The sequence below is a fragment of the Macrotis lagotis genome, chromosome X (assembly GCF_037893015.1).
Source record: "Macrotis lagotis isolate mMagLag1 chromosome X, bilby.v1.9.chrom.fasta, whole genome shotgun sequence".
Classification (NCBI taxonomy): domain Eukaryota; kingdom Metazoa; phylum Chordata; class Mammalia; order Peramelemorphia; family Peramelidae; genus Macrotis; species Macrotis lagotis.
The window spans coordinates 602,142,838-602,170,755 of NC_133666.1; the positions used below are offsets into that span (position 1 = coordinate 602,142,838).

Here is a 27,918-nt window from a genome sequence, read left to right on the forward strand (position 1 = left end):
TTCAGGTCATTTCTGCTACCTCCTCCATGAAACAAGAATCTCCTCAGGAGTATTCTGACAAACCACTCTGCAGCTAATAAATGATTTGTTCTGACTCAATCTTCATGCCATCATTTTAAAATATGTCATATGCAAGAAACCCAAATAGAATACTGAGGACAAAAAATTATGATTGCATCAAAGTCAATGAGATCAGTCACTGTGTGGTTCACATAAAGTCATGTTAACACCAAAATGTTAACATGGAGGAATCTGACACTAAATATCTATGATTACAGAAGAGGTCAGTAACAATGGCTCTGATTTACAAAGTATGTTATCTATATAATCAAAGAATCTTAGGGTTAGAAAGGAACCAATTCCCACACATGAGGCTTGAATTCTCAACAAATGGACTAGACAATGAAAAAACTTGTTGATCCATTTTCAGTTGTGTCTGACTTTTCATGATTCTAATTGGGGTTTTCTTGGCAAAGATACTGAAGAAATTTGCTGTTTCCTTCTCCCATTCATTTTACAAATGAGGCCCTGAGACAAAGTGACTTGTAACATGCCAAAAGTCACACAGCTATTAAGTGCCTGAGGCTAGATTTAAACCGGGGAAGATGAGACGCTGACTCCAAACTTCACACTTTAACCTCTTCACCACCTAGCTGTTCCCATGAAACCTCTAGCACCTATCAAAATGCAGACAATAATAATTTGTATGTAATCAAACCCAAATTAAAGGTGGCATTAATTGCAAACCTCTGTCTAAATGGACTAGAGTTTTCAACAACAAGTAAAAGAAGATACGAAAAAGTTAAGTCAATTCAATCAGTTCAATCATTACCAGGGTATATTGTTGGCCTGCTTTGGCACAGCTTAGTAAAACCAGTGTTAGAAGTTAAGTTCAAGTGCCATCCCACTTAGCAAGTATGCAAAGTCATTATCCCCTGGCACTCAATGTCCTCTCTCTAAAAGACATAGTCCCATCTTAGCTCAGCTGTCATCACTTCTCTGATGAAATAGAAACAGGCTCCTAATTGATCTTGGTCTCCCTGTCTAAAATCGTACCCCTTTCTAATTTATCCTCCACAAGGGTGATCTATTAATCCTAAAGTATCAACTTGAATATGCCATTCCCCAATCCAAACTTTCTGGAAAGCAATATGGACCTATGCCCCAAAGCCCATATAACTGTACATAACCTTTGATCACCAAAAGATCAATAAAATGAGGGGAAAAGAACCACATACAAGAAAATATTCATAGCAGTTCTTTCTGTGTTGGAAAATTAAGGGGAAGCTTTTCACTTAGGGAATGATTGAACAACTTGTGGTATATGAATATAATGGAATATTCTTGTTCTGTAAGAAATGGTGAGCAAGAAATCATGAGTAGGCTGATTTCAGAAAAATCTAGAAAGACTCATATGAACTGATGCTGAGTGAAATGAACAGAAGAAGAACATTGAACACTAACAACACTGTGTAATGATCAACTATGATAGCAATATAGTGATCAAAAGCAATTCTAAAAGACTTAAGGAAAAGTCATCCATATCCAGAGAAAGAACTACAAAGTCTGAATGCAGATCAAAATATACTATTTTCATTTTTTTAATTTGTTGATTTTTTTCTTTCTTGAAGCCTTTCCCCTTTTGTTCTGTCTTCTTGCACAACATGACTAAAATGGAAATATGTCTAATATGATTGTGCATGTGGTGGGGAAAGGCAAGGTGGAAGGGAGAAAACTGTATGAAAATGAATGTTGAAAACTATTTTACATTTAATTGGAAAACAAATCAATAATAATAATAATAATAATAATAATAAATTAAAAAGAAATGGAAAGAAAAAACACAAGAAAATGTCATTTCCCAGCTTAAAAAATGACAGTGGCTCACATGCTAAGAAACCTTCATGATTGGTTCATTTTCTCTTTTTTCCCAATTCATGAACTCTGTATGCCAACCCAATGATTTTCAAGCCATTTCTCATCCACAGCATTCCATCCCCAGACCTTCACACAGACTGTCCTTCATGCCTAGGAAATGCTTTCCCTTCTCACTTCAGCATTTAGAATCCCTAGTTTCCTTTGTATTCAGGGGTGAGAGAAGGAATTGAAGAACATCTTGAATGGATAAGAAAAATTTTTGCACTAATCAATTTGATGCATTACTTGATGAGCTTAAATCTCAGCTCAGTTGCCTACTCCCACATGATGCCATTCCTGATCTCTGAACTCAACTATTATACTGCCATATCCCACCCCAAAGTCCTCTTTGTGTTTAGTCTTATGAGGAATTATCCACAGGACAGAGGCTTAACACATTGGGTTTGTGGGCAAGGATTCTGTAGATACAATCTAGAGGATCCTCTTCTAGATGAAAAACAGGCTGGATGGCATGTGGAGCATGCAATGACTTCATTAGTCTGTACCCATTCACTGAGCAATCAAAACAACATAGGTTAATAGTAGGTGATTAACAGAAACTTGTTTATTGACTAAATTTATCTGAGCTTCAGTTTTCACATGTGAAAAATGGAAATGACAATCCCTAACTACCAGGTTTCTAAGGATCAAATGAGTGTATTTGAAAGTTTAGAAACAGATACTTCATAAATATAAAAACTTTATTTGTATTTTTATCATATAAGCATCTAAATAAAGTGACTGTATCAACTGCAGTTAATAAATAATAATTGGTGGGCAAAGAGTCTCAAATACTGTGGAATTTCATTATGAATTTTCCATTACTTTTAATTACTACTCAAACTAAATAAATGTAACATCCTTATATGCTTTCTTAAAGTCAACCTGTGGTGAATGACTGAAACTTAACAGAATTCAGATTTAGAAATTATAAATGCATTTGAAAAATGCTAGAAGGTTGAGGTAAGGCTCTCAAAATCTGGCAATGCCAGGTAACCAATGGTCCTGGATGGTGAAGAATAAATTATTTGGCTTAAATGAGTTCTTTTTTAGATGACTCCACCTGGTCCACCACCTAGGAAATCTACATTGAACAGTAACAATAGGGCAATTTTATAACTATAAGATGAGTCCATATCTCTCATTTTAAAGGTTGAGGAAAATGAAAAGTAGAAATCAAAATAAAATGATTATGGTCACTCACACAGCTAAGAGCAGGATCCAGTTTGACTCACTCCAAGTCTCCTGCTCTTTCCAATGCATCAGAATGCCTTTGATTATGGCTAGGTATCTTTGAACTATATCTCATGAGAAAATTAGTTTTGTTAAAACTCAAACTACAAACCCCCACTCAGGAAGGGTATAAGCAGCTAAGTCTAAGAGTTAGAGGAACTAGAAGTAAGAAATATCAGAAGTTGTAATAGTAGTTGTAACAATAATAGTACTAGTTGTAGTAGAACTAGCAGTTGTAATAGTAATTGTAGTAGTAGTAAAATAATTACATAGAATTTTACAGTTTGCAAAGAGCAGCCAAGGTCTGCTTCTGCTTTGCTGGGATGCAGCCAGTCTGCACTTCACTCTTAACTCCAGTGCAACAGACCTTTCCTGTTGACCTCCAAAAGAACCTTGTGAAATAGGTCTTGTACTAAAATTATATACCACAATTCAACTAGTTCAGCCATTCCCCAATTAATTCTAATTCTTTGCCACCACTAAAAGAACTGCTATAAATATTTTTACATATAGGTCTTTTTACTTTTTTGCTTTTTATCTCTTTGGGATACAAATATAGTAGTAATATTGCTGAGTCAAAGGGTATGAATGGTTTTATAACCCAGTGAATAGTTACAAATTGCTTTCCAGAATCAATTCACAACTCCACCAACTCCACCACTAGAAAATCAGTTTTCCCAAAGCTAATTCTATGATTCTAGAAGGAACTGCTGTTCCCCCCAATTCAGTCACCCCAAGGTCTGCATCTGCTTTGCTGGAATGCAGCCAGCCTGCACTTCACTGTTAACTCCAATGCAACAGACCTTTCCTGTTAACCTCCTAAAATTCTCTTCAGCGGGAAAATGTCAACCCCATCATTTTGTGGGTTGTATCACACCAGAATTCATTTTGAGGCTTTATTTAAAGATATTTGAAGAGTGGAAGGAAATTTGGGAGAGCTCAAGAGAATCTTTGCCTTTTACTCTGTGCAAAATTCTAACTAGTTAACAGGCTGCCGCCTAATATTCAAGCAGAGGCTGAATAAGAGGAAGAGTCAGTTGACCCAAAAATCCTTGCCAAGAGCATTGTTGCTAAACAACTGATCCAAAAGAATCTCTCATAACAATGTTTCAACTAAAAACTGCTGGGTACTTCGATTCCTTCTTTAAACTCATGTATTTCTCTTACATAATTTAAGAGTTTAAAAGTTTAAAAATCATCATCACATCGATGTCACTGAAATAAAAACAATGACATGATGACAAGTTTAAGGTTTCAATGTATTTTATATATTATTTCATTCATTCTTCACAATAACTATGTGTGTTAAGTATTTCCTATATTATTCCCATATTTTCCCCAAAGGAAGAAACTGAGAGCAGAAAGGAAATATTTCTTTTACACAAAGATAATGTTCAAAATGGAAAGTCAAATGCTACAGCAGAGGTGTTGGTTCTATCCAAGTATGTGATCTTGAAGAACTAATTTTTCCTCTATGAACTTCAGTTTTCTTGTTTGTAAAAAGAAGGAATAAAACTAACTGATTTCTCCTTAGAAGGCTTACCTTACCCTTCCAATTACAAGATCAGTACATTAGAACCTCACTAAAATACCATAACATGAAATAACTAGAGATTGTTAAAGTCAACCAAAGGAATCTGTAAGAATAAGAAATTTAGATGTTTCTGGCAGTCTTTACTAAGACTTGAAATCTTAAACATTAATTTCAGGCAGTTGATTTCATCAAATAATTATTATTAATAAATAAAAAGTAAAAAAGGAAAAACTGGTATCAGGATGACTGCAGTAAATGTATTCATGACAAGGAAACTTTCAATGTAAACCAGACAACTAATGACCTTATCACTTTTTATTGAATATAATTTTTATTGCAATTTGGTTGGTAAAAGATAAATTTAATATTTGCTTTTTTGCATTTATTTGGAGGTTTTTGTGACCTAAAAATAAGGTCAGTTTTTGTGAAAGTAGCATGTACAGTTGAGTAATATAGTTCTTTCTATTCTCATTCAATAAAACAGATAACTTGGGATCAATTATGTATTCAATAGAAGTATCCTGTGATGTACAGAAATATACATTACATTGATTCCTTTAAATAGAAACTCACTTGGTATATCTCGGCATTTCTTTACAAATTAAATATTTCAATGAGAGATCAAGGAAAAGTCAAAACTAAGGTATTAAGAGCTACTATCAATTAATTGGAAAGTCACTGGATAATAAAAATAGTGTAAATCAATAGAAAAATGATACATTTTTGACTCACAGAAAAATTTTCAGGTATATATTCTTTGTATAATGTGAAACATATCTTGTCCTACATGATGTCCTGAGATATGTGCGTGTGTGTGTGTGTGTGTGTGTGTGTGCTGACTAGCATTAGATACAGTAAATGGATGGGTTAGAGAAGCCAACTAGATAATAATAATAATAATTAGATCTCTACAGAAAAAGAAAATACATAAGAGGAATAGCTGAAATGAAGAGTTGGAAAAATTTCCTCCCAAATTATTTTTTTATTAAGTAGAAGACAACACTTATTTTCTTATGCAAAAACACAAAATATGACAAGAAATTTATAGCCCCCAGATTCATTAACTATAATGATAGCCTGGGTTTTATTCCAGGGAATAAACAGAAAAGCATTTCAAAAGGAATTCACTTTTTGATCATCTGTCTGACATTTAACAAGGGCAGTCTATTGACAAAAAAAAAATGGTTTAGCTAAAAGTCTCTATGTCCATTCAATGAATAACTATAAAATATATTTGACACAGTATTAAGTCAAATAAAAGTTATTTAAAATTCTGTTTACTTGGGGTAGTAAGGTGGCACAGTGAATAGAGCACCAGCCCTGGAGTTAGGAGGACCTAAATTCAAATGTGACCTCAGACACTTAATAATTACCTATCAGTGTGACCTTGAACAAGTCACTTAACCACATTGCCTTGCAAAAAAAAAAGAAACCAAAAAAAAAAAACCCTTCTGTTTACTTGAACTATCAGAGGGTCAAAATGGAAATACCCAGTTGCTGAAACCCAGGACCTCAACATCATTGATCAATATAAATTCTTTCAACTTAAATAGACAGGGAATTTAAATAGCTAAATCATTATTCAAAAAGCTCTTTACTGGTAACTTTTCTAGGCATAAATAATTATTTTTCCCTTAGAAAGGAGTTTGATGGCACAATATATAGAATTCTGGAAGCAAGAAAACCTATGTTCAAATCCCGCAGGAGGCATTTACTAGCCATGCAATCCCAGCCAAACTGCTTAACTCCCACTTGCCTGGTTGTCCCAACTGAAAATGGGATAACAGCAGTCCCAACCTTCCAGGTTTGTTGTGAGAATCATGGGTGAAGCAGGGATTCCTAAAGGACTTTACAGACCTAGAAGAGCTATATAAATGAGTCATATAACAATGTAAAAGGTGATTATTCTAATATCTTTTAATAAACATTCATATTCCTTGGTTTTTTTTGAGAAGTCAGTCAATAAGCATGTACAAAGACTCTGTCATGGGCCAGACAATGTGTCCAGGAGCCAGGCTGAAGAAGATAATGGCTACAGCAGCAGGCACTGAGAGATATGCAATGAGAATGACAGAAGGCAAAGGAAAGCCCTTTAAAGACGTGTTCATATAAATAGAATGGACTGCCTTAGGAGACAGCTTCTCTCCTGAAAATCTTCAAGAAGTTAGGGGGTCACTTGTTGAAGATGTAGAAGAATAAATTTTCCAGGATTTGGTTAGAAAAACCCTGAAGTAAAAACATTGTATACCCTAACAGCAACATGGGGGTGATGATCAACCTTGATGGACTTGCTCATTCCATCAGTGCAACAGTCAGGCACAATTTTGGGCTATCTGCAATGGAGAATACTATCTGTATCCAGAGAAAGAATTATGGACTTTAAACAAAGACCAATCAAATTAGAAAAAAAAACATCTTATTATGTAATCTTACTATCTCATACTTTATTTTTCTTCCTTAAGGATATGATTTCTCTCTTATCACATTTAACTTAGATCAATGTATTCCATAGAAACAATGTAAAGATTAACAGCATGCCTTCTGTGGAGGAGAGGGGGAGGGAAGCAAGAATGGGGGAAAAACTATAAAATTCAAAATAAATAAAATCTTTCTAAAAAAACAAAAGTACAGAAAATATTTTTTAAAAAAATAAATGTAAAATTTATTTTTATATGTATTTGGAGAAAATAAAATATTATTCAAAAAAAAATAAAAAGAAGGGCAGCTAGGCAGTGCAGTGGATGGAGCACCGGCCTTGGAGTCAGGAGTACCTGAGTTCAAATCCAGCCTTAGACACTTAATAATTACCTAGCTGTGTGGCCTTGAGCAAGCCACTTAACCCCACTGCCTTGCAAAAACCTAAGAAAAAAAAATCCTGAATTTCCTTATAATTCTAAGATCCCATAATTCCATATAAATATTCACAATATGTCCATCAGGTTCTCTACCCTATAACTAGACCCATGGAAACAACTTTCAGTCCTTTCTAAGTTTGGAAAATGAGAGATTAAAACTTAACTTAAAATCATGGAAAAGTCCTCAGTATAACAACTTCCACCCCATATTGAACAATGACTTTATCATCTCTTAAAGTAACAAAAATAATACATTAAGACATTTACCTAACAAGACTTAGAGATTTAGTATTTTCTTTTCCTTTTTTTTTTTTTAAAGGTTTCTGCAAGGCAAATGGGGTTAAGTGGCTTGCCCAAGGCCACACAGCTAGGTAATTTATTAAGTGTCTGAGACCGGATTTGAACCCAGGTACTCCTGACTCCAGTGCTGGTGCTTCATCCACTGCGCCACCTAGCCGCCCCTTCTTTTCCTTTTTTTATTCTATTTAAGTTTTAGCTAACTTTATAGCAGGATTTCTTATTATTTATGAATAATATATGGCTTCTACTGATTACATTTGGGAAATGCAAATAAAGAAGTTAAAGTTTTTTTTTTTAATGGGAGTTGATATTTATAATCTTCATAGAATTTAGTGATGTAAATTTTAAAGTGAACATTCACTTACTTGAAGTCTATAACCTAATTAAAAAGCTAAAATTATTTTAGTCTCTTATATTGTCAATTACTCTCACACTGACCATAAATCATCAGTTAGGAAACTCAATATAAATAAATAATCTTGACATTTTAATCTTTAAATGAAAAGAATACAGAGGCTTGGGCAGTTAAGTAGACTGGTCACTGTTAAAGAAACTTTATTCTTGATTTGTCTAGCAACACATGGTTACCCTTACTGCTTGGCAGGTATTGTTATTCCTAATATCTACAAATCAGTGGAGACAAGATTATGGAGAAAATGGAGAAAAGACATAAAAAGATATAAATAAAATCTATTTCTAAATATTTAGGAGCCACAAAGCTCATATGGTCATGCAAAGACTTGGAAAATATTCTACAAAATTTTGACATGCTGAGTCAAGACACAAGTCAAAAAAAGAAGAAATTAACACTAAAAATGTGAAAATATTTTTTTAAAAATTTCATCCTAGTAAATTGACAATGACTCAAGCTACAGATTACTACATAGGTAAATCAATAAATAGAGAGGTAGATTGATTGATTTGACATATTCTACCCATACCTTCTCCAGTTTTGTGCTGATTGGTGGTGGGTTCAGTAGTAGTAAGTGGCCTGAGTGGAATGATGATATCATTGATATTAATCCCTTCTTCTTTGTGCTTTTCAGATGCATGTGAAAGTAGTTCTGACTGACTTGGTGAGAATAAGTTACAAAATTTACACATGAAGATGGAATGTTGTTCTGTAGGAGAAGAAAAAAGAAACATACATATTACTTTATTGATAACAATGAAGATCTCAAGATATGCATTAAATAATAAAAGGCAGAATTGTTCAACTCATATTTTGCTTTTATTTATTTATTTACATATGTATATATATATATATGTGTGTGTGTATATATATATATATATATATATATGTATATATATGCATATATTTTTTAAACCAGGAGAAGAATCTTTCTGTTGGATTGCAAAGAACAAAAATGTCAACACTTTACAAGAGTGATAGGTCACTGAAGATTCTAAAGAAGAGGCTTGCTTTTTTATCATGATGTAGAAGACATTTTTGTTCAGGTTCACACTGAGTCTGAGAACCTTTGACCTTGCTTCTGGCTCCATAATTCTGTGAAATAGCTCTTCTCAAGCCTAACACCATGTACAGAGTAAGCATCAAACAAATGTCTATGGCACTGAAGTGAACTGAGTGAGTTAATACATATATCTGTTCTAACCTTGCATTCTAGGATTTGGATGTGCACTAATTTCCTAACAATATTAGTTCATAAGATGACCCTTTGATAATTCAGAAACTGGATTCTTTGGGTAGAGAACGAAGAAGATGGAGCACAGGCAGCAGCCTTGTTACCAAACAGCTGCTTGTCCCAATATTCCTCTCCAAACAACTTTACAATAACACTTCAAGTCAAATTTTGGAGCAGCAAAGACAACAAAAAGTTTGGGTGAAACATCTTTCTAGACTAAGATAACTTGGGAGGTTCATAGACAAAGCCTGTGACACCAGGGAAGAGAGGAGAATATTCCAGACCCTCATAGGCAGCGACAGCACCTTGGGGGGGGTGGGGGGCGGGGAAGAGAGCTCACAAATGATAAGGGGATCAGACAATTGGTAAATAAGAGGTTACACCAATCCTGAACACAATAGGTACAATTGGCACTCATTCCATTGCCCTTACACAATTATAGACCACAATTCCAGGACAGAAAGGAGGGAAAAGCTTGGAAAGAGATGATGAATGCAGTTCTGGACATTTTTTTCCATAAGTATTTCTGCTTGGTCAGCTCCAGGGATCAGTGTGTCTCCGCCAGGATAGCCTGATCACCTGAACTCTCACCACCATGCAGGCTAATTCAGGTTCGGGTTCAGCCCCTTCCTACTCCCTCGCTTGCCTCTCCTTTCTCAGGGAAGGGGTGGAGAGCAAAAATAATAAGCTCCTCCCAAGTCTTGCTTTATCAAAGACTCAGTAACTCTCCATTGTCCACGCTATACACAAGCACTTCTGCTTGGTTCCAGCTCCACTGATAGTCCTGCCTCCATTTTGGGGACCAGATGGTGGTAGGTCCCTTCCCACACACTGCTGCTGGGCTTCCTTTTGTGAGTTTTACTTGCCCATTAGATGGCAAGCTCCTTGAAGGTCAGAACCATTTTAATTTTTCTTATTTAGATCCCCAACAACGCACAGTGTCTGGTACATGGCAGACACCAAATTAATTTTTACTGAATTGAAATTGTTAAATTGAATGCTGAGATTCAGATATAGAGGAAACATCGAGTTTCAGAGGTCTGAGAAACAGATAGTGATGGAAGCCTGGGAACTCAGGAGAAAGATCAGCACTGGATATACAAATCCAGGAATCATTCACATAGAAATGATCACTGAACCCACTGTGCTAATGAGATCAACAAAGGAGATAGTACAAAGGGAGAAATGAAGAGACATTTAAGAAAATACCCTCAGTTAATAAGCATAATCTGGATAAAGATCCAGGAAAAGAGAAAAGACAGGGAAGAGGAAAAATCGGGAGGAAGCAATGTTATGAAAACTTAGAGGAGAATATCAAAGAAAAAGGGACCCTTTATCATTTTCAGACATAGGTCAATCGGTCCTGAGAGATAGGAGAGCATAATTCAAAAGGGGTAGATGTTGGCCTCCATTGCCCTCTCAACTTATTGAAAGGGAGTCAGGTTCAGATCCCTGAATCTGGAGTGATGGAGAAGGGTGCTGCAAGGCATCCCGAGTGGTAACACAACTGAATCTGAAGAAGCCCCCAGGAGAAAGTTCTCCTTTTGTGAAGGTGGGGCCACCCTGTTTGCCCCGAGAAGGGGTACAGTGCCTTGGAAAGCATGGAGGTTCCAGTGGCTGACTGGTGAGATGATAATCAGATATGGTCCTAGTTGTGACCATCACAATTCAAAGATGGGGTTTGAGAGGAAAGGCCATTCTGATGATTAGGTTAGGATGTATCAGGCTGTCATATGAAAAATGAATACCATACTCTGAAATCACATTAAAACACATAATATACAGAATACAAAACTGATCTAAAAAACTTAAGTCACAGGAGCATAAATCACTAACTGAAATTAAGGAAAAAAGTTCTGCATAAAAAAGAGGTTGAAGATAGTGACCCAAGATTGTACTCCTCTACAAACAAGTAATCAAATAAAAATTTAATAAAGCAGAACTTTGGACCAAAAATAAAATAGCTTATTACAAGGCGGAGCCAAGATGGCGACAAGAAGGGGTTGAGTCTTAGGAGCTCTCTGATAAAACTTGAAACTAAGGACTCTAACTAAACTTTTGAGAGACAGAACCCACAAAGGAACCCAGAGAGGCAGTTCTCCTACTCAAGGTAACCTGGAAAAGAGCAGAAAGGCTCTGCTCCCCGGGGCTGGAGGGGCGGCCCGCCAGAGGGGTGGCCCACCAGAGCAAAAGAACCTCAGCCTCCCGGAGGCAGCCCCAGGGCGCTGGGAGCCACGGCTCACAGCAGCGGGGGAATCTCCTGAGCTGCACCCCGAGGAGCACCGGGCACAAAGTGGGGAACAGCAGGGGACCTCTGCCAGAGCAAGCATGTGGAGCCCAGCCCTCAGGGCACACAGCAAGCAGCCCAGACTCAGAAACAGAAGCAGGCGGAGCCCGTAAGCAGGAGCCCCCAGGGCATGAGCCCATTGAGCTGAGGGAGGGGAGTGAAGAGAGACTGCAGAGCTCTGTCCTCTGGCCCTGGAACAGGACTCTGGGGCTCTGACCACATTCAGATCCTGATCCCAGTCTAGGCCCCCCCATAGAACAACAGGGCCCCCCCACCTCAGCCCCGTGGAAGACAGGGGTGCTTATGGTCATTCACAGACCAGGAGGGAGGACAGAGCCTCACACACTGAGACCCTTGTGGGAGTGTCCCAAAAGCTCAGGAAGCACCCCAAACCAGGACCAGGCTGGGAAAATGAGCAAACAGAGAAATAAGAGGAAAACCATTGAGAAATATTTTGCAAATGAGCCCAAGAAGGATCAAAACACTCAATCTGAAGATGAGGAAGCACAAGCTCCTGCATCTAAAGACTCCAAGAAAAACAGAAATTGGGCTCAGGCTATGACAGAGCTCAAAAAAGACTTTGAAAATCAAAGGAGGAAGTTGGAAGAAAAACTGGGAAAAGAAAGGAGAGAGATGCAGGAAAAACATGAAAATGAAGTCAGCAGCTTAGTCAAGGAAATCCAAAAAAATGCTGAAGAAAATAGCATGCTAAAAAACAGCTTAGGTCAGATGGATAAAACAGTTCAAAAAGTTATTGAGGAGAAGAATGCCTTAAAAAGCAAAATTGGCCAGATGGAAAAAGAGATAAGAAAACTCTCTGAGGAGAAAAATCCTTCAGACAAAGAATAGAATTCAGGGAGATTGATGAATTTACCAGAAATCAGGAATCAATGCTTCAAAACCAAAAAAATGAAAAATTAGAAGAAAATGTGAAATATCTCATTGAAAAAACAACTGATATGGAGAAGAGACTTAGGAAAGATAATTTAAAAATTATTGGAATACCTGAAAGTCATGATCAGGAAAAGAGCCTTGACATTGTTTTCAAATAATTACTACAGGAAAATTGCCCTGATATTCTAGAAGCAGAGGGCAAAATAGAAATGGAGAGAATCCACCGATTCCCCCAGAGAAAGAGATACCAAAAAACCAACCCCTAGGAATATTACAGACAAGTTCCAGAACTCCCAAGTCAAAGAGAAAATATTACAAGCAGCCAGGACACAGTTCAAATATCGTGGAGCTGCAGTCAGGATCACACAGGACTTAGCAGCAACTACATTGGAAGCTCGTAGGGCTTGGAATACAATATACCGGAAGACAAAAGAGCTTAGAATGCAGCCAAGAATGAGCTACCCAGCAAGGCTGAATGTCCTCTTCCAGGGAAAAAGATGGACTTTCAATGAACCAGGGATTTCAAATGTTCCTTCTGGAATGGCCACAGCTGAACAGAAGGTTTGATCTTCAGATACAGGACTCAGGGGAAGCATGGAGATTGGAGGAGAGGGGGAAAATATGAGGGACTTGATGATGAATTGCATGTATTCCTGCATAGAAAAATGACACTGATAATACTCATATGAACCTTCTCAGTTAATAGAGCAGGTAGAGGGAGCTTTTATAGTTGAAGCACAGGAGAAAGCTGAATTCGAAGATAAAATATGCTGTAAAAATGGAGTCAATAAAAAAAAGGGAAATGTAATGGGAGAAAGAAAAAGGAGAGGGGGAATAGGCCAAGATATTTCATGTAATAAGTTTTTTTCTTTATTACAATGAACTATTGCAATGATATGGAAGGGGGGAGGCAAGGGGAAATGAGGGAACCTTTGCTCTCATCAGAGGTGGCTAGGAAAGGAAACAGCATATATACTCAATGGGGTATAGACATCTAGAGTAACAAGGAGGGGGGAGCAGGGGGAAGGGGTGGGGATGTGAATAAAGGAGGAGAGGATGGACCATGGGGGGAGAGTGGTCAGATATAACACATTTTCTTTTTTACTTCCTGCAAGGGGCTCGGATTGGAAGCCTTGTCCAGGACCATAGGGCCAGGTGGATTCTGGGCCTAAGGGGTGGTATGGGGGCTCAGGGCTTCTTGGCCCCAGGACCAGGGATCTGTCTGCTGTGCCACTCAGCGACCCTACAGCAGAGTCAGAGTGAAAGGAGAAAGAAAATAGAGTACATGGTAGTGGAGAAATAAGAAAGGAGGGAGTTGCAAGCAGCAATGGCAACGGGAAAATATGGAAGCGAGTTTTGCGATGGACTTAAAGAATGCGATTCACACCCCCCCCAAAAAAAAGCTTATTACCAGATGGTCAATAATCCCTTTCTTTCTTCCAAGAAATGTTTCCATCCTGGAAAGCCAAAATATTTTTAAACCAGTAATAAGAATATACCTATTTTGAAGCTGATAAATTATAATTAGTTATAGGCTGTGAATTAAATACTAAAGGTTATAACAGGCAAATAAAACTTGAAATGAAATCCAGGACCCCGAAGAAGATAAGCAGTAAGAAGTATCTTCCAATACTAAAATGGCATATCAATTCCATGCCCACTATTATTTCACATCTGAGTCAAAACATTCTGTTTCTGCACTAATTTAAGTAGTTTTATGATGTTAATTATTCATATATATGAATTATTACTACAAGGTATAGTATTAAACAATGAACTAGAAGGCATAAGATCTGAATTCCACTTCCAATTCACTCAATGGTGTATGACTGAGTAAATCAAGGACTATGAACCACATAGAGGCAATGAACTCTAGTGGAGAGAAGCAATCAATCAGCATTTAATAAGTTCCCACTATGTGCTTAGCACTAAATTAGTCATTGGTGATACAAACACAAAAAGGAAATAATCCCTATGCCCAAGGAGTCAGTCTACTATGAAAGTCATGTACAAACACAAATGAATGAATGAATAAAATGATAATAGATACAAATAGATACATAAAACAATTAAATGCAAGACAGTTTTTGAGAGAGTACACTAGCCGTGGTGGCAGGAAGGATCAATAAAGGCTATATGTAGAAGGTAAAACTTCAACTACATCCTAAAGACAAGAGGGATGTAGTAGTCCTTTACAACAAAAATGACCACACCAATGAACCAAATGAATGGAGGCATGAATTGCATAATTATGTTTATTATAGTGAGGGGTATGGCATCATTGTCATTTGCCTTTACCAGAAACAGTCTATCACAGAGCCTGATTTTTAGGAAACGGCCTGCATGAGTCTCTAGGCCATAAATGGTTTCAATGGCTCCCTTATCAATGAGGCAACCATGGCACATCAACATGCTGGGCAAATACAATTCTGTGCAATGTGAAGATAATATATGACAACCTGGTACATCCTAATCTGTCACTCGATGGGCTAATCATCAGAATGGTCTTTCCTCTCAAATTTTCCATTTTAAAATTTTGATTGTAGGAATTACGGTGATATTTGATTGTCTTCAAACTTTATTCAACAATCTAGTATATCCTAACCTGTCTCTTGACAGTACATCATTTCCTGTCTTTGAATTGTGACAGTCATAACCAGGACCATATCTGACTATCAGTTCACCAGTCAGTCACTGGAACCTCCACGCTTTCCAAGGTGCTGAACCCCTTCTTGGGACAAACCCATTCCAGGGCTGCCCCATCTTCACAAAAAGAGAACTCTCTCCCAGGGGCTTCTCCAGGATTGGTCATGTTACCAGTCTAGATGCCTCTCAGCACCCCTCTCTATCACTCCAGATTCAGGTATCTGAACCTGACTCCCTTTTAATAAGTTGAGGGCAAATGAGGCCACCATCTGCCCCTTTTGAATTATGTTCACCTATCTCTCAGGACTGACTGACCCATGTTCAACTACAGTTTACATGGAACCCTTCTCCACTTTGGCCTTCAAAATTCTCATTCTATGAGGGGAATGATAAGGAAGAAGTACCTGCCAGACTGGGAAATGGACTAGGAGTCACCAGGAAAGAAACATAGAGATGAAATGTCACATGTGAGGAAGACAAAGATTAGTGATGTTGTTTTGCAGTGTTGGAGGTAGATTAATGGCCATTGAGGCTACAGTTGTGAAAGAAGTTGTGAAGGTAGATTTTTAACTTCAGTTTGACAATTGCCTGGATGTGGAGTGAGGGATAATGCTGAGATAATGAATCCAAGAAACTAAAAAACTCATGGTACCTCCAAAGAAATAAGTTAGTCTGGAAGAGATGAGGACATGGAGGTAACAAAGAAAAGGAGTTCAGGTTTGGATGGGCATATACCCTGAAATGTCAAATAGGAAATTGGTAATATGTGACTGAATGTCAGAGTGACTAGGGCTAAAGAGATTTAGGTGTTATCTATAGAGAGAGATGAAAATTAAATCCTCAAGAGCTGAAGAAGTTTTCAAAAAGAAAAGGAAAACCCAGTTTTGGAGGTCTTGAAATAGAGGATCTGGATTTAAAATGTGGTTTTGCTACTTATTACCTTTGCATCCTTGGGGAACTCATCAAACCCCTCAAGTTTTCAATTTACTCAACTGAAAAATAATGGAGGTGGAAATGAAGATCTCCTTTTTAATCTAGATCTCATGATGCTACAAAGTTTCCTCACTGGTAAATTAAAAATAATATTCATATAATCTACCTCATAGGATTATTATGAAGAACATGCTCTGAAAACTAAAAGTACAATATGATGATAAGATAAGGTACAAGACATGCTACTCTATATCAAGCCAAAATGTTTCTTAAGTCTAGTAAAACTGACAGTTTGCTGGCTTTTTTCCCCTAATTCAATCAAGTTTTAAGGAAGAAGTATGGAAGTACTTCTTAGATTATTACTCAGTTATTCCTGAGAAATCACAGAAGTGAAAAAATGAAAAATCTATGCCCACTGACCAACATGCACCACTTTTTCCAAATAAAAAAGATTTATGATATTCCTATGTTCTCAGCACTATGTTAGACATTGTGGAAGATACAGGAGTATTTTCCATGAGGGAGGGTGCTAGCTAGAGCATTGCCCAGTGATATGGTGTAACAGGATCAATACTCACCAGGACCCCACCCACTCTACTATATAAGATAGGCTATTTTCCTAAGATGCAAGTAAGATGGTCCCTAGTACTTGAAAGGTTCAGAGAGTCAGGGTTCAGATCTGTAAACTTTCTGGTAGCTTCAGGCTTGGTGGATATCTCAAGGCTTCAGCACTTTCCTCCCCTGTTAACCTGCTCTGAAGAGATATTTCATCTACCCAAATACTCTTATCTTTGTGAAATTTTCTTTCTAGTAAAGGAGGAAAGAGATGAGGATGTTAAAAAATTAAGACCTTAAGCCGTCATGCTGGCCAATCAAGAGAAAGAGTACAGGAAGCAGAGAAGAGGTTAAAAAAATACACCTTAGGAATAATCAGAGAATCTCAAATTTGTAAAGTTCCTAAGAAGAATATCTACTACCCAAATGCAGATCCTCTCTACGATATTGCCAAGAAGTAATCAAGGAAGCTGATAACCAAAGGAAGAAAGGATAGGGAAAAAAAAAAAGAAAAGTGTAGTCAATTGTATGAGATGCAGTTTAAGGAAAAAAATACCATGGTCTTTAGCAATATTATTGGTAACCTTTAAAAGAACAATTTTCATAAAGTAGTGAAGATGGGAATCAGGGTTAATACTCTCAAAAATATGTCACACTGATCAAGTGCAAGTTAAAGTAGTACAAGTATTATCTTCATTTTATCAATGAAGAAACTTTATAGGATTATAATTAGCAGTGCTGTCAAAAGAGACTTGTCACTGTATATTGCTTCTGCTGCTGCTGTTCAGTTGCCATGTTTCAATGAAAGATTTTTATTATATAAAAGGTATCCCACAGACTTTTTTTTAGCAAAAGGGCAGCTTTATTTTTAAACTATGAAAATAATAGTATACTAGTAAGTCAAGGGCATAAAAACTTCAGAGGACTTAATTAATAGCCAACAAGAAAATTTACAAATGTTTTCAAACATCCACACAACACACTATAAATATGATATGTATTGTTGTTGAATAGAGTTCTTCTTTCAATAATATGTCTATGCATGTTTAATCAAACTTGTTGAGGATCATGGGCATAACCTTCAGAAACAACAGGACACCCTACAATACAATATAGATCTAAAGTCAATTAGTCAAAAAGTTCTTAAGTGCTTAAGCAATCAGTGTACATAGAAAGGCAAAAAAAAGCAAAAAGTTTAAAAGTCCCTGACCTCAGGGTGTATATGTTCTAAGGGGAGTAAAAGTTTAACTAAAGCAGAGAAAAGATATGTACAAAGTATAAGGGAATCAGAAAGGGAAAGACCAATAGTATAGGAAAGACTTCTTACAAATTGCAGGACTTGAGCTAAATTTTGGAGCAAGCTAGGGAAATAAGAGGGCAGAGCATTCCAATGGCACAAAGATGGGAGAAGGTAAGGAAAAGAAGGGATTATGCAATTGTTTACACTACCTGCCTTGAGCCAGGAACAGGGTATTGAATACTTGACATATATTCTTTTATTTGCTTGCTATTTGATAAAGATAGGAGATGGAGTGTCATGATCAAGGAACAGAAAATAAGCAGGTAAAACTAAATCGTAGTCTGCAAAGGAGAATAAAGAATAAAAAAGCTAGAAAAATAAGGACCAGGCTATGAAGAGTTTTAATTGTCAAGAGGATTTTATATTTGGTACTTGAAATAACAGGGAGCTGCTGAAGCTCATTCTGCAGGGAAATGACGTGGTCAGACACATATTCTGAAAAAATTACCTTGGCAGTTAAGTGGAAAATGCATTGGGAGTGGGGATAGTCTTCAAGCAGAGGACCCAGTAAGACTATTTCAGTAGTCTACAAGACCAAAAAGAGAATGAACCAGGGTTGTAGCTGTATGAATAGAGAGAAGAGATAGTGTAAGAGATGTTCTAAAGGTAAAAATGACAGAGATAACATACTGTATATGAGAAGTGACTGAGAGTGAGGAGTAAATGATGAAAACAAAGTTATTAGTGAAAGAAGGGAGTGTTGCCCTCAAAAGTAATATGAAAACTCAAGAAGGAAGGTCACATTTATTTAGTTCAATTCCTGAATTTTACAAATGAGAAAAACTGAAGTCCAAAGAATAGAAGTCACTTAAGAATGACCAAGGTAGTAGCAGAATCAGAATTGGACCCCTAATTTTTTAATCCAAATCTAGCAAAATTTCTATTAAATATCATAAATCAATTTCTGTGCTCAAACCAGGGGACTTCAATAAATAATAATGCTCAAATACCCCAACTTACAAGCTTCTGAACTTTCTCATTTCCTTTAAACTATTACTTCTTACTTCATCTCAGCTACATACATAACGATGACTGTCATAACCTTCATCTTCCCATCACACATAAGTGTTGCATTTCCACATTCACAAACTCTGAAGGTCCATTATTAGAAATTAATCTGTTGCCATTCCATTTCTCTCTATATTTTACATCCCCTAACTCTATTCTTCTTCATCCTCCTTATGAATTCAATCCCTCCAGGCCATTATACATATATATATATATATATATATATATATATATGTATATATATATATATGTGTGTGTGTGTGTGTGTGTGTGTGTGTGTATCCCTCTCTTCCCTTTCTCTTCTTCAGAATTTGTTGAACTAATACAACCCTGCGTAGCTTTTTCCTTAAGTTCCTGCTCCCTTATTCTGTCTCCAATCTTATCCTACCTAGCCCCAGTTTAATATTAATCCCATCATCCACTGCCTTTGCTGCTATTCTCTAAAGCTTGCTGCCTGAGTCCACTACAAATTTATGCTATATAACCTCTCAACTGTGCCCTCACTGCAGCAAGATGGTCTTTTTATACCTCCCTAATGAATTCACTAGCCATTCACAATAGCTTTTACAAACTATTCCATCACTTTTTAAAGTTCCCTTTCTTCCTATCCTCTCAGCTGAGAACATTGTCTCATATTTCGCTGAAAAAAAATTGAGGCCATTTGCAGAAAGTTCCTTCTTGTCCCCTCCTCCCCATTTCATATCACTCAGATACCTTGTCCAACTATCTCCTTCCCTCCTATCTCACATGAAGAGGTGGTCTTTCTCCCAGCCAAGGAAAATCATTTGTACTTGCACAAGTAATTCCATTCCATCCCAGAATGGCCCCTCTATCATTCCCACTCTTGCACTACCCATCAATTGCTGTCCACTGGCTATTTCTCTGCTGCCTACAAACAAGCCCATTTCTCCTCTATCTTTAAAACCCTCTCATTTAAGTCATTCATCTGCACTAAGTTATAGTCCTGTATCTCACTTCCCTGTTACAGCTGAACTTTTTGACAAGACCATCAACAATCAGTGCCTCTCAATTTGGGGGTATCTGCGATAGAAAATACCATCTGTATCCAGAGAAAGAATTGTGGAGTTTAAACAAAGACCAAAAGACTATTACCTTTAATTAAAAAAAAAGTTATCTTATTATGTAATTTTGCTATCTCTTATACTTTATTTTTTTCCTTAAGGATATGATTTCTCTCTCATCGCATTCAACTTAGATCAATTTATACCATGGAACAATGTAAAGACTAACAGACTGCCTTCTGTGGAGGGTGGGGAAAGGAAACGAGATTAGGGGAAAAACTGTAAAATTCAAAATAAATAAACTTTAAAAAAAAATCAGTGCCTCTATTTCCTTTCCTCTCAATTTCTTTTAAACTCTTTGCAGTCTAACTTCTATTCTCATCAGTCATTTAAAATTGCTCAATCCTTAATTATCAATCATGTCTTAACAGACAAATCTAATAGATATTTCTCAATTCTCATTTTTTCTTTTTTTTTTAGTTTTTTAACATTTTTAACATTTTTAATTATGCATTACAAATCCTTTCCCTCCCTCTAGCTCCCTCCATTGAAAGGGCAAGCAATTTAATATCAATTATACAAAACATATTTCTAAATTAACCATTTTGAAAAAATTTAAAATGAGTTTCAATTTAAAAAATAAAAACACTTCAATTTACATTCTATTCATCAGTTCTCTGTCTGATGGTAGATAGCATTTTTCATTATGAATCCTTCGGAACTGTCTTGGATCACTGTATTGATCAAAGTAATTAAGTCTCTCACAGCTGATGATCAATATAACATTGCTCCTATTGTATACACAGATTTCCTTGTTATGCTCACTTCATTCTATATCAGTTCCTGCTTATGCCTTCCCAGGTTTTTCTGAAATCAACCTCATAAACCATAACTTGTGGAGCCATTCCTCAAGACTAAATGGGCATCCCCTCAATTTCCAATTATTTGCCACTACAAAAAGAACTGCTTTAAATGTTTTTGCACATATAGATCCTTCCATTTCCTTTGATCTCTTTGGGATACAGACCTAACAGTGGTATTGTTGGGTCAAAGGGTATATACACAGTTTGATAGCCCTTTTGACAAGGTTCCAAAATATAATCCAGAACAGTTCAACTAATCCACAACTCTTATCAACAATGCATTAGTGTATCTACTTTTCTACAACCCCTCCAGCATTTTTCATTTTCCATTGCCACAATAAGTCAATCTGAGAGGTGTGAGGTGGTTCCTCAGAGTTGTTTTAATTTGAATTTCTCTGATCAACAGTTGATTCAGGACATTTTTTTTTATATGGCTATTGATAATTTTGATTTCTTTTTCTGAAAATTGCATGCTCATATCCCTTGATCATTTATCAGTCGGGAATGGTTTTTATTTTTATGGATTTCATTCAGTAACCTAAATATTTGAGAAATGATCCTTTTATCAAATAAACTTGCTATATAAACATCTGATATTAATCCACTGTCATAGTATCTTTTAGAAAAATGTGGTTTCCCTGATTGTCTCATTTAATTAAATATATTTTTGCTTTTTGTTTTGTCCAAAATCATGAGTACTATCTCTCCCTTTTTTAACTCAGCTGAAGTATATAGATCTACTCCAGCTCCATATTTTAACATGTTTGTGTCTGTCTGACTGTCTGTTTCAAATGTTTCTCCTGTAAATAATATATTGTTGGATTCTGGTTTCTAACCTATTCTGCTATCTGCTTCCATTTTAGGGATGAATTCAATCCATTCACATTCACAGCCATGAGAACTGCTCTCTTCTCTCCATCCCATGTTCTTCTGGTAATCCTTCTCTTTCTTTTTCTTTTTCCCTTCTCAAAAGTCTGTTCAACTTGGTCTCTCTTTATCCACATTTTCTTTTATCACCACCCTTAACTTAACTTACCCCCTTCCTTCCTGTTTGCCTACTAAACAAGATATATTTCTATACCTGAGTTTGTGTATCTTAAAAGATTTCCAGGCTCTTTTTTTTATCACAGTTTTCATGTTCTCCAATATGTCTTAAATTATCACTCCTCAATCCATTTTCTGGCTTGGTTGTTTTTCCAATTCTTTTATTCTTTTTTCATTCTTTTGACTTTATTTTATTGTTTTTTAGTGTATCATGAATTCCTAAGCTTCCACTTGCTCAGTTTTAGTTTTTTAAGAAACTATTTTCTTCAGTGAATTTTTCCAACTCTTTTTCCATTTGGTCAATTCTGCTTTTTAAGGAGTTCTGTTATTCAGTGAATTTTGGGGCCTCTTTTACCATTTCGTCAATTCTATTTCTTAAGTACTTAATTTCTTCAGTATTTGTGCCTTTTTTATCAAACTGGTGGTTTTCTTTTTATATTTTTCTTGTATCACTTTCACTTCCTTTCACAATTTTTCCTCTACCACTCATATCTTTCTTTAACTCTTCCAAGAATCCATGTTGGGTTGATTTCAATTTGCATTTTTCTTTGAGGCTTTGATTTTTGCTATTTCCATGTTGCTGTCTTTATCTGAATTTATGTCTTTGTCTTCTTTGTCACAATATACCTTTTTTATATACCAAAGTTCTTTGGTGGTTGGTCATTTTTCTAGCCTATTTCTTTACTGAACTTTATGTCAATATTGGGCTCTACTCAACTCAAAGTAAGGAGATACTATTCCAACTTTCAAGCCTTTTCATGCTGCTATTTTTAGAACTAGTTTAGGAGTTGAAGGAAAGGAAGCAAGTTTTTGGTGCTTCCCAGATGGTATGATTTGGGAAGAGGTTTGGACTAGGCATGCACTCAGGTCTTTACCTAGAAAGAGCCCCTATCCTCTGCAGCCACAATTGGTATTTCTCCTCTCAGTCCTGAACTGTGACCAGGGTTCTTGCTCCCTTATAACTAACCACAAGTGTTCCTCTCCACCTGAAAATGAGGCCCAGAATTTGATATTAGCAATAGACTTGTCAAAGGGATCTTACTCCTGAGCCCAGTGTCAATTCAGGATCCCTTCTCATCTGGGTCAGCTGTAATGTGTCAATTATCTGATATCCTTATTGTCTCTGGACTGAGAGACCCCAAAACTTCCACTGTCATAGTCACCCCCAAGGACAACCAGTGGCTAGTGTTGCCACTACACAGCCTCCGCCCTGATATTTTGCTCCAGAATTCAATTTGAAGCATCATTTTAAGGTTGTTATTTAAAGGGGAAATATTTGGAGAGTTCAGCTGAGTTACAGTCTCTACTTCATCATCTTGGCTCTACCTCAGTTCTCATTCTTCTTAACCTTTCTGCATCATTTGAGGTTGTTAATCACCTCTTCCTTGATACTCTCCTTTCTTTAGGTTTTTAGGACACTTCCTTCTGAGTTCTTCTACTTATCAAATCACTCCTCTAGTTTCTTTTGTAGAACTTCATATGGGTCATAGCCTCTATCTGTAGGTATCCCATTGAGTTCTATTCTGGGTCTCCTTCTCCTCTCCCTCTATACTACTTTCCTTGATGATATCATGAGCTCCAATAGATTTAATTATCTATGTTAATGATTCACAAATCTACCTATGCTGCCCTAATGTCTCTGCCAACCTTTAATTCCCATTTCCAATTCCTTTTCTAAAACCTCAAACCGGTTATCCAGAAGACATCTTACCATGTTCAAAAATGACCTTCCAGTTCTCCTACTCAAGGTAACCTGGAAAAGAGCAGAAAGGCTCTGCTCCCCGGGATCGGAGAGGCAGCCTGCCAGAGGGGTGGCCCGCCAAAGCCAGAACTTCAGCCTCCCGGAGGCAGCCCCAGGGCGATGGGAGCCGGCTCACAGCAGTGGGGGAGTCTCCTGAGCTGCACCCCAAGGAGTACTGGGCACAAACTGGGGGAACAGCGGGGGACCTCTGCCAGAGCAAGCACGTGGAGCCCAGCCCTCAGGGCACAAAGCCAGCAGCAGGGTCTTTCCCCAGCCCTGATCCAGGAAACAGAAGCAGGCGGAGCCGGTAAGCAGGAGCCCCCAGGGCATGAGCCCATTAAGCTGAGGGAGGGGAGTGAAGAGAGACTGCAGCCAGCTCTGTCCTCTGCCCCTGGAACAGGACTCTGGGGCTCTGAACACATTCAGATCCTGATCCCAGTCTAGGCCCCCACCATAGAACAGCAGCCCCCCCCCCCCCACATCAGCCCCTTGGCAGAGGGGGGCACTTATGGTCATTCACAGACCAGGAGGGAGGACAGAGCCTCACACACTGAGACCCTTGTGGGAGTGTCCCAAAAGCTCAGGAAGCACCCCAAAACCAGGACCAGGCTGGGAAAATGAGCAAGCAGAGAAATAAGAGGAAGACTATTGAGAAATATTTTGCATATGAGCCCAAGAAGGATCAAAACACTCAATCTGAAGATGAGGAAGCACAAGCTCCTGCATCTAAAGACTCCAAGAAAAACAGAAATTGGGCTCAGGCTATGACAGAGCTCAAAAAAGACTTTGAAAATCAAAGGAGGAAGTTGGAAGAAAAACTGGGAAAAGAAAGGAGAGAGATGCAGGAAAAACATGAAAATGAAGTCAGCAGCTTAGTCAAGGAAATCCAAAAAAATGCGGAAGAAAATAGCATGCTAAAAAACAGCTTAGGTCAAATGGATAAAACAGTTCAAAAAGTTATTGAGGAGAAGAATGCCTTAAAAAGCAAAATTGGCCAGATGGAAAAAGAGATAAGAAAACTCTCTGAGGAGAAAAATCCTTCAGACAAAGAATAGAATTCAGGAAGATTGATGAATTTACCAGAAATCAGGAATCAATGCTTCAAAACCAAAAAAATGAAAAATTAGAAGAAAATGTGAAATATCTCATTGAAAAAACAACTGATATGGAAAACAGACTTAGGAAAGATAATTTAAAAATTATTGGAATACCTGAAAGTCATGATCAGGAAAAGAGCCTTGACATCATTTTCAAAGAATTACTACAGGAAAATTGCCCTGATATTCTGGAAGCAGAGGGCAAGATAGAAATGGAGAGAATCCACCAATCCCCCAGAGAAAGAGATCCCAAAAAACCAACGCCTAGGAATATTATAGCCAAGTTCCAGAACTCCCAAGTCAAAGAGAAAATATTACAAGCAGCCAGAAGGACACAGTTCAAATATCGTGGAGCTGCAGTCAGGATCACACAGGACTTAGCAGCAACTACACTGGAAGCTCGTAGGGCTTGGAATACAATATACCGGAAGGCAAGAGAGCTTAGAATGCAGCCAAGAATGAACTACCCAGCAAGGCTGAATGTCCTCTTCCAGGGAAGGAGATGGACTTTCAATGAACCAGGGGAATTTCAAATGTTCCTGTTGGAGTGCCCAGAGCTGAACAGAAGGTTTGATCTTCAAACTCAGGACTCAGGTGAAGCATGGAGATTGGAGGAGAGGGGGGAAATATGAGGGACTTAATGAGGCTGAACTGCATGTATTCCTGCATAGAACAATGACACTGATAGTGCTCATATGGACCTTCTCAGTTGATGGAGCGGGTAGAGAGAGCTTTTATAGTTGAAGCACAGGAGAAAGCTGAATTCGAAGATAAAATATGCTGTAAAAATGGAGTCAATAGAAAAAAAGGGGAAAAAAAGGAATGGGAGAAAGAAAAAGGAAGGGGGGAATAGTCCAAGATATTTCACATAAGATTTTTTTTATTACAATGAGCTATTGCAATGATATGGAAGTGGGGATGCAAGGGGGAATGAGGGAACCTTTGCTCTCATCAGAGATGGCTAGGAGAGGAAACAGCATATATACTCAATGGGATATAGACATCTGGAGTAAGAAAGAGCGGGGAGCAGGGGGAAGGGGTGGGGATGTGAATAAAGAAGGAGAGGATGGACCATGGGGGGAGAGTGGCCAGATATAACACATTTTCTTTCTTACTTCTTGCAAGGGGCTGGGATTGGAAGGCCTGCCCAGGACCACAGGGCCAGGTGGATGCTGGGCCTAAGGGGTGGTATGGGGGCTCAGGGCTTCTTGGCCCCAGGACCAGGGATCTGTCTGCTGCGCCACTCAGCAACCCTACAGCAGAGTCAGAGTGAAAGGAGAGAGAAAATATAGTACATGGTAGTGGAGAAATAAGAAAGGAGGGAGTTGCGATCAGCAATGGCAATGGAAAAATAAGGAAATAACTTTTGTGATGGACTTATCATAAAGAATGAGATCCACCCATGACAGAGTTGATGGTGTTGGAACAAAAACTCAAGCACATTTTTTGTTATTATTATTTGGGGGAGGGTGCAGGGCAAGTGGGGCTGGATGGCCTGCCTGGGGCCACATAGCAGGGTGATCTTTGGGTGTCTGGGGCCAGATTTGGACCCAGGTACTCCTGGCTCAAGGGCCAATGCTCTGGCTGCCAGCCAGCCACCCCTACTATTATTACTATTTTATTTTATTTTGGGTCTTTTTTTTCTTTCTTTTTTTTGGTTTTTGCAGGGCAGTGGGGATTGGGTGGCATGCATGTCACACGGCTGGGTGATTGTTGGGTTTACGAGGCTGGATATGGACTTGGGTGCTCGTGGCTCCAGGGCTGGTGCCTCGTCCATTGTGCCACCTGGCCATACCTACAATTATTACTATTATTTTTTTTATTTTAATTTTTTTCTCTCCCCTTTACTTTTTTTGTCCAAGCAAGTCTATCTATATTCATGGGGGAGGAGGCGTATTTTGTTTACTTGTAAACAAGAATATTTTATTAATGTAAAAAAAATTGTACAAAATTAGAATAAAAAATAAATTTAAAAAAATTAAAAAAAGATATGTAAAAAAAATGACCTTCCCCCCGCCCCCAGAAACCTTCCCCTCTTCCTAATTTCCCTATTTCTGCTAAAAGACCTCAACGCCCTCCCAATAACAGAGGTTTGCAACTTAAGGGTCATCCTTAACGCTTTACCTTTCTCACCTCTTCTATTGCCAAGTCCTATCATTTCACACCTCCCACATATTTCATATGTATCTACATTCTTTCTCTCTTTCCTAATGTGCCACTACCCCATTATAGACCTTATCACTTTACACATAAACTTCTTCAATAGCCTGCTTCATGGTCTCCATTCTCTACTTACTCCAGTCTGTCCCCTATTCAGCTAACAAAGTGTTCTTATTAGTCCATGTCACCTATCTAGTAAACTTCAATAACTACTATTGTCCCCTGATCACATATAAATTCCTCTGTTTTGCTTTAAATCCCTTTATAACCTGCTCCTTTGCTACCTTTTTTCAACTTCTTACATCTTATTCCCCATTGTTTCACATACAAATTCTTCAGTCCAATGATTCTGGCCTCCTTGCTGTTCCTCATAAAAGAGAACATCTTCCAATACAGTCTTCTTTCACCTACCTGTGCTCTCTACCCCCCTCCTCTGGTCTCCTTCAAGTCTGAGCTAGTTTCACCTACAAAAAGTGTTTTCTAGTTCTCTTTATTCTTATTGCCTTACTTCCATGATTATATCTTATCTATCTTGTATAAATTATGTAGGTCCATGGTTGTTATCAATAGATGGAGTTTCTTCAAAGCAAAAATGGTTTTTAAATTTTTTTTGTATGTCCCACACTTAACACAATATCTAGCACTTAGTAGGTTCCTAATAAATTCTGACTTGACTTTAGAAGTTTAGAAACATAAACTCTCTGCAATAATTCTTTCTACATAACTGTTAATTTGTAAATCAAAATAAAGCCAAATATGTGGAAATAGAACAAGACAAATCTATTAATTATGAATTTTATGCCTACTATAGGTAATACTAGGTGCTATGGAAGATACAAATAAGTTTAAGACACCATCTCTGCCTTCAGGGACCTTAAAATCT

At 37.6% G+C, this 27,918-nt stretch overlaps 1 protein-coding gene across 1 annotated transcript in view; it reads right to left on the reverse strand.

The window, feature by feature from the left end:
- Nucleotides 1-27,918, reverse strand: part of ZFAT (zinc finger and AT-hook domain containing) — a 284,095-nt gene that overhangs the window by 215,030 nt on the left and 41,147 nt on the right. The window contains exon 2 of the mRNA XM_074202542.1: nucleotides 8,781-8,960. Coding sequence (XP_074058643.1) covers nucleotides 8,781-8,960 — 180 coding nt within the window. The remainder of the gene's footprint in view (nucleotides 1-8,780; nucleotides 8,961-27,918) is intronic.